General features: G+C 48.0%; 1 protein-coding gene across 1 annotated transcript; it reads left to right on the top strand.

Moving 5' to 3' along the window:
* Nucleotides 1–1,516: 1,516 nt before the first annotated feature.
* TRNT1 (tRNA nucleotidyl transferase 1) lies at nt 1,517–7,287 on the top strand. Its single transcript, XM_038149307.1, has 7 exons — nt 1,517–1,772; nt 2,527–2,720; nt 3,253–3,391; nt 4,020–4,146; nt 4,386–4,579; nt 4,726–4,976; nt 6,157–7,287. Exons 1-7 carry the CDS (start codon nt 1,622–1,624, stop codon nt 6,403–6,405), a joined length of 1,305 nt encoding a protein of 434 aa, XP_038005235.1. The 5' UTR covers nt 1,517–1,621; the 3' UTR covers nt 6,406–7,287.
* Nucleotides 7,288–7,622: the final 335 nt, after the last annotated feature.

Raw genomic sequence — 7,622 nt, 5'->3', positions numbered from 1 at the left:
GAAGGTGTCCCTGCCCATGGCAGGTGGTTGGAACAAGGTGATCTTTAAGGTTCCTTCCAGCCCAACCCGTTCCACGACTCTGTGATGGTATTGCAGGCTCACAAACAGGAGAGGGAACAGAATCCAACCCAGGGAAGACCCTGCAGAAAGTGGGGCTGTATGTGACAGAGTTACAGGAAGGATGAGAAGAAGGCTAATGACTCACCCTCATTAACAACCTGGCATCCAAGTTATTAATGTGCAGGTGACACAAGCTTGGAGGGGCGAGTGCTTTGGGGCTCAGGACACAGTTAAAGCTCCCGCCAAATTGTTGAAAGTGGGTGTAATTCAATGTGGGCAACATCTCAACTGCATTTAGACATTATCATGTACACATTAATAGATGTAAATAATCAATTATCACTCATATCACTGATACCTGCTCCACAGAACAGGATGGGGTTTTGGGTCAGGAGGAATCCCCATCCCTGGGGCGATTTAAAGCTGTGTGGATGTGGCACTTGGGGACAGGGTTTGGTGGCGAGCCTGGCAGTGCTGGGGAGCAGCTGGACTTGATGATCTCAGAGGGCTTTTCCAAAATGCCTTTGTGATTTCAATGATTCTCCCAAATTCCTTCTCACTGGGGGGAGAAGAAACTCATCAATTCCATCTCAGTTATTTTGCCATTACCAAACTATGTATTCCCCCCCCCGCTATAACTCATTTTCCTGTTGTTTTTCTGTGAACTGAAGCAAAGCTACGGTAAATACTTTATGTCTTCTATTGAGTGAGGTGTCCGGTTCTGGCCCCTCAGTTTGGGAAGGATGTTGAGGGGCTGGAGCGCGTCCAGAGGAGGCAGCGAGGCTGGAGAGGGGCTGGGAACACAAACCCTGCGAGGAAGCACTGAGGGAGCTGGGAACACAAACCCTGTGAGGAACCCCTGAGGGAGCTGGGGGTGCTCAGCCTGCAGAAAAGGAGGCTCAGGGCTGCCCTCAGCACTCTCCCAGCTCCTGAAAGGTGCCTGTGCTCAGCTGGGGCTGGGCTCCTTCTCCAGGAACTGACACAACCAGAGCACACAGCCTCGAGCTGCACCAAGGGAAATACAGGTTGGATATTAGGGAAAAGTTTTTTACTGAAAGAGAGAAAAAGTTCTGGAACTTTTTCTCCCTGAAAGGAGAGAAAAAGGTCTCCCCTGCCCAGGGAGGTGGTGGAGTCCCCATCCCTGTGTGTGTTTAACAAAGCCTGGATGTGGCACTGGGTGCCAGGGTTTAGCTGAGGGGTTGGGGCTGGGTTGGACTCGATGATCTTGAAGGTCTCTTCCAATCTGGTCATTCTGTGATTCCGTGAGGTTTTTTACGAATCTCTCCCGCTGAGGGAGCGCGGCCCGGCCCGGCCCCGGGGCGGTGCCGCCTCACGAAACCCGGCCCCGGAGCAGTGCCGATCCCCGGTGGTGCCGCCTCACGAAGCCCGGCCCCAGGGCGGTGCCGATCCCCGAGCCCGGCCCCGGGGCGGTGCCGCTCCCCGAGCCCGGCCCCGGGGCGGTGCCGCTCCCCGAGCCCGGCGCCGCTCTGAGCTCATCGCCCGGCGCCGCCGATCCGGGAGCCGGGCCCCGGTGGGTGAGCGCGGCGGGGCCGTGCCGCGGATGTGGGCTGAGCTCTGGGCCGTGCCCCGCAGGGCCGGGCTGCGGCTGCTGCGGCGGCGGCACGGCGGGAGCGGCACGGGCAGCGGCGCCATGAGGCTGCAGGCGCCGCAGTTCCAGGCGCTCTTCACGCCGGGGCTGCGCAGCGTGGCCGGTGAGTGCGGGGGAGCCCCGAAATGACCCTGAGCGCGGCCCCGGGGTGCTCCGGGTTGGGAGGGACCTTAAAGCCCATCCCTGCCACGGCAGGGACACCTCCCGCTGTCCCAGGCTGCTCCTGCCCCAGTGTCCAGCCTGGCCCTGGGCACTGCCAGGGATCCAGGGGAGCCAGAGCTGCTCTGGGAATTCCATCCTCACTCCTGAACCGACCCTCCCTCACCCTATTGCTCTTCCCCCTTGCTCTGTCACTCCATGCCCTGATAAAAAGAGTCCCCAAGCATTTTTCTCCTCCCAGAGCCTTCTCCAGGCCGATCACCCTCAGCCGGTCTCCAGGGACATGTCAGAGCTCGTTTTCCCTTTGTAGGCCGATTCCATGATGCCATGTTGTTCCTAGAGAAATACAGGCTCATGGCCCACTGTTCTCTGCTGTAAATAATCTCAATTCTTTTCCCTTGTCAGCCCCTGAGTGTTCTATATGATCCCCAGCCCAGAGTCCCCAGGACCAATTAGAGACCTGCCAATAGCTAAGTTTTCAAAAAAGCTTCAGAAAAATAAATCAGAATGACAGGGAAAATACCTGTGGGTGCGCAGCTGTGACACGAATTAGTGCATTTTGCATGAAGCTGTGAGTTACTTGCTGATTCCTGCACAGTTCAGTGTTTATTCCTGCATCTATGGTCTTAACTTTGTGAGAAGGCAGGTTATGATTGTGCCATGGGTTTATTGCTGTTTGGTTTTCCTTCCCTTCCCAGAACTGTTTGAGAAGAAGAACTATGAGCTGAGGATAGCAGGAGGGGCCGTGAGGGATCTGCTGAGTGGAGTGACACCACAAGACATCGATTTTGCCACCACAGCCACACCAGCAGAGATGAAGGAAATGTTCACAGCAGCTGGGGTTCGTCTCATCAATAACAAAGGAGAAAAACACGGAACCATCACTGCCAGGGTTGGTTTGGGATTTGTTTGGATCTTTTCTACCTGTCTGTGGACGTCCAGTAGAAAATTTGCTCCTTATTTGTTGAAGTATCACAGCAAGAGTTTAAATGACACCCCGCTTTAAAGCCTGGAGTGGTGGTTTTGATTATTTATTGTAGAATTCAAGTAATAACCATTTTTTAATGCATGTAACCCATTCATGCTGCTGTGTCATCACCAGAAAAAATAATGTTGGCTGCCCACACATGATCCTAATGTTTCCTGCTCCTGATTTCCTGTCAAGTTTTGTTTCCTCTACCTCGCTCTTAGTCCATCTCACGCAGGGAAATTTCTGCATGCTCTGTAGAAAATAAATAATGTCAGGATTGTTTTCAGAAGTTCCCGTTTCTCAACTCTGCATGAAAACCCTGCGCGCGTTGCCGTGCGTGTGTCCACCCACTGGACGCAAACACAGGGCTGAAAAACGAGCAGCTTTTGCGTTTCATGTCGTGTCACGTCATGTCGTGGTTGCGTTGGAGTAACGGTGTCTGCGGGGTTTGCAGCTCCACGAGCAGAATTTTGAAATCACCACTCTGCGCATCGATGTCGTCACCGACGGGCGGCACGCCGAGGTGGAGTTCACCACTGACTGGCACAAGGATGCCGAGAGGAGGGACCTCACCGTCAACTCCATGTTCTTAGGTAAATTTGAAACACGCTTATGCGGTTGTGATATTTTATGAAAATCCCTTTGCTAGGATTTTCTTCTCCTGAGAAGCTGAAGGGCCTCAGCTTCAAGTGTGAACAGTTTGTGATCTGCTGCTGTGGGATGCAGCAGGTGCTTCCTCCATTGCTCAGTGTGGGATGTTTCTGCTTGGTGGCCAATCCAGGGGGCAGCAGCTCTGGGACTCTCTGGGAGTCACAGAACTTTGTTATTCATTCCTTTCTGTTCCTGTCTCACCTTCTGATGATTTTTTCTCTCTGTTCTCTGTAGTATAGTTATAGTGTGGTCTTTTTAATGTAATATATATCATAATATAATAAACCAGCCTTCTGAAATGGAGTCAAGATCTCCCCTTCAGCAAGTCCTGACTGCCCAGCAGACCCAGGGTAACAAATGGTGACCCCAGACGTGTGACAATACACTCACATGGACGAAGCAGTGGATTTGAGTTCTGCCACTGAATTGTGTCTGTGTGAAAGGTCTGAATCCACGAGATGATCTGAGAGACCAGCTCCAATCACACGGCTTCTCATTTCCCAGTGACGCTGGTTCTTTGTGTCAGACACATTTTGTGAATTGATATTCTGGTTTTTCGTTGCTTTCTAGGTTTGGATGGGACGCTCTATGATTTCTTTAATGGCTATGAAGACTTGAAAAACAAGAAAATCAGATTTGTGGGCAAGGCAGCTGAGAGAATACAAGAAGATTATTTAAGAATCCTGAGATACTTCAGGTAAGAACTTTTGCCTTTCCTTGATAAATAAAGTTTCAAAAACATGCAAAAAGATACCAGTGATGTGAAAAGAGTTGTAGTTGTCGATTTCCTTTCCAACCAAAATGATTTTCTGATTGTAAGTGAAATGAGTTGTATAATTGTAAGAATTTTTTAATTTATTTGTTTCTAATTATTTTTTAAATTGTAAGAATAATTTTAAGTTTTCTAATCTAACATCCAGGGGTTTTATTTGGCAGATTTTATGGAAGAATTGCAGAGAAACCTGGAGATCATGAACCAATTACACTGCAAGCAATTAAAGAAAATGCCAAAGGCTTGGCTGGAATATCAGGAGAAAGGATTTGGGTGGAACTAAAAAAAATTCTTCTTGGAAACCACGTCAATCATTTGGTTCAGCTTATGTATGAGCTGGATATTGCCCAGTACATAGGTGAAGTGAAATGAACTTTGATTTCCTACTCCTGTATCTTATACAGACAGAATTTTGTGGCAAATTGAGATCAAACTTGGGTTTACACAGAAATCAGATTTGATTTTTATGCTTAACACTTCTTTGCACTTTTTGTGGGTTTTTAGGGCTACCGCTTGATGGGAATTTGGAGGAATTTGCCAGAGTCAGTAAAAACATCCAAAACCTGTCTCCAAAACCCGTGACTGTGCTGACATCCTTGTTCAAGGGGAAGGATGATGTCACAAACCTGGACCTGAGGCTGAAAATCTCCAAGGAAGAAAAAAACCTTGGCCTTTTCTTGGTGAAGCACAGGCAGGAGTTAACCAAAGGCACGGGGCCAGAACCACTTCGACCATACCAGGACTTCCTGATGGATGTGAGTGGAGAGCAGCTTGCCCCATCTGGGCTTCCCAGGGAGCTGAATTCATTGCAAGGCATTCCTAAAAACCAAACCTGCTGTGTTTTAGCAGTCCTGAGATGCCTGGAGCAATTTTTGGGCTGATTTCAAAGGCAGTCAGGCTGGAAAATGTCACATTTTCTTGTGACCTTACCTGGGGCTGGCAGTTTGCTGCACTGTCCTGCTGAAATATGAAACAGGAGCTGGACCTCCAGGAGAATCTGGCTTTTTCTAGATGGTGAATGGAAAATCAGTGCAATTCCTGGTGTTCTTCCCAAGGCCATTTTTTTAGGTGTTTTTGAGGTGAATTTTTAGGTGATTTTTGGGATTTTTGGACAATTTTTTGCAGGATTTTTGTGGTGATTTTGGGACAATTTGTGGTGATTTTGGGGCAGTTTTTGAGTGATTTTTGGGGCAGTTTTGAGGTGATTTTTATGGTGGTTTTTGGAGCAGTTTTAGGGATGTTTTTTTCAGCAATTTTGAGGCATTTTTAGGTGATTTTTGAGGCAAATTTTTAGGGGATTTTTGAGCAGTTTTTGGGGCGATTTTGGGGCAATTTTTGAATGATTTTTAGGCAAATTTTGGGGCAATTTTTGAATGATTTTTGGGGTGGTTTTGAGGCAATTTTGGGTGATTTTTGAATGATTTTTGGAGTGATTTGGGGGATTTTTACAGCAATTTGGAGGTGGATTTTAGGTGATTTTGAGGCAAATTTTTAGGGGATTTTTGAGGTGATTTTGGGACGATTTTTGGGACAATTTGAGGTATTTTGCGGACAATTTTTAGGATTTTTATGGTGATTTTTGAAATGATTTCGGGTGATGTTCCTTAGGCAACCTGGGATGTGCTCCCACAGCACAGTGAGGTCTTTTCCAGCTGAATTCTGCTGGCACTGAGGGCAAGGAGCCGTCCCCAGGGCCTGTCTCCCTCAGGAAGGATGATGGATAGGGATCACAGCTTTCCTGGGATTCAGGGAGTCTCCAAGGATCTCCAGAGCCTGCAAGGCTCAGTTTAACAGCTGTGAGGCAGGAGAGAGCCTGGCTCCCTTAGTCCCAGCTTGGCCAAGACCCTGCCCAACAAGGACAATGGGAATAGCACAGTGCTGGAGCTGTTCTGCTGCTTCGTACGTACTGAACGCTTCCTTCCTTTTTTCTCCTAGTCTAGGGAGGCTAACACCAACTCCAAGATCTTTGAGCTCCTGAAGTACCAAGGGGAGGAGCAGCTCCTGAAGGAAATGCAGGAATGGACTGTGCCCTCCTTCCCTGTCAGTGGCCACGACCTCAGGAAGATGGGGGTGTCCTCTGGGAAGGAGATCGGGACAGCACTGCAGCAGCTCAGGGATGAGTGGAAGAAGAGTGGCTACCACATGGATAAAGAGGAGCTGCTGAGCTGCCTGAAGAAGCTGTAAAGGGAATAAGAACAGAACTGCTTGTGCCCTGAGCCGAGTGGAACTGAGCTCCCAGGAACCCGAGCCTCTCACAGCCAGCTGAGATTGCTCACATTTAACAATTCCTAACTTCTGCAAGGAGAGGATGCATTTTGTAACAGTGTAAAAACATTGTTTGCCAAATCCCACCTGCTCAACCTCTCTTTGCTGTTCTTAGTGATAAATATTTACTATTTTCTCATGACTTAGGGCATGAGAGGTGACAGCAAGATTTTTCTCCTTCTGACTGTCTATAATCAAAAAAAAAAAAACCACCAAAAAACCCCAAAATCATCCCAAAAAGGTTCCTTGCATCCTCTAGAAAAAATCATGGAGGGGTTTTTATGTGCCTAGGAGGAAGTGAGGAAATAATGGGCTCTACCTTAACTCTTTTTGTGCTTAAAGCTGGATAACAGATGGAAATATTCACTCCAGCAGTTCCCAACAGCCTTGCCATGGAAAAACCAGGCTGTTTTCTAGGACTGTTTTTATTTTCCAGAATCAGTTTTAGGTTAAAAGGATGACTTGGCTGAGTGAGTATCATGAATTTTCAGTACAGCTTATCACTGAGTAAACTAAACCCACAGCAAGCTGCTGAAGGTTCTACATTGCATTTTCAACTTCAGCTGTGAGACAAACTATTAATGTTAATTAACATGAGCAAGGGGAGATCCAGCTCCTTGTCTTGGGAATGTGGGGATTTGGAGCAGAGCTATTCCTGGGCTTTATGAATGTCTTCCTGCCCCTGGGGTTTTGGTGTGCTGTTGAAAAGTCTCTGGGAGCAGCTCTTGTGTGTGTAAATCTTGTTGCAGGTTGAAGTTTTCCCACAGAACCATGGTACTGAATAAAATCCTTTGGATTTCATTTTCCTCGGATATCATTTTGCAACACTAGATGGCAACACTGGAGCAATGCTGGAAAAAATCAGCATTTTGGGCTTGCACACACCTTGCCAGCTGCCTTTGATTTTCCTGGGATGTCTGCTCCTTTAAATAAACGATCCTGAAGGTGCCTGGGAATTCGTGGGAGCCAGCGAGGGAAGAGGGAAAGTGCTGTTTGTTAGTAAGGCAAAGCTCACAGGAACAGGATGGTGCTTAATTGAATGAGGTGATTAAATTGGAGCCTCCTCGGTGTAATTTATGGAACTGCTGGAATCTTGGGAGGGTGACAGAACTCAGGGCTGTCCTTTCCAGATCTCA

This window comes from Motacilla alba, chromosome 12 (genome assembly GCF_015832195.1).
Source record: "Motacilla alba alba isolate MOTALB_02 chromosome 12, Motacilla_alba_V1.0_pri, whole genome shotgun sequence".
NCBI classification, from domain to species: domain Eukaryota; kingdom Metazoa; phylum Chordata; class Aves; order Passeriformes; family Motacillidae; genus Motacilla; species Motacilla alba.
Note: the sequence above shows the minus strand (reverse complement) of the source record. Positions and strands in the feature narration are given on the sequence as shown.

Coding starts and splice junctions, on each gene's coding strand:
- TRNT1 (XM_038149307.1), top strand. CDS start 1,622: ATGTGGGCTGAGCTCTGGGCCGTGCCCCGCAGGGCCGGGCTGCGGCTG. Junction 4,147..4,385: donor AGAATCCTGAGATACTTCAG/GTAAGAACTTTT, acceptor TTTATTTGGCAG/ATTTTATGGAAGAATTGCAG. Junction 4,580..4,725: donor GGATATTGCCCAGTACATAG/GTGAAGTGAAAT, acceptor GTGGGTTTTTAG/GGCTACCGCTTGATGGGAAT.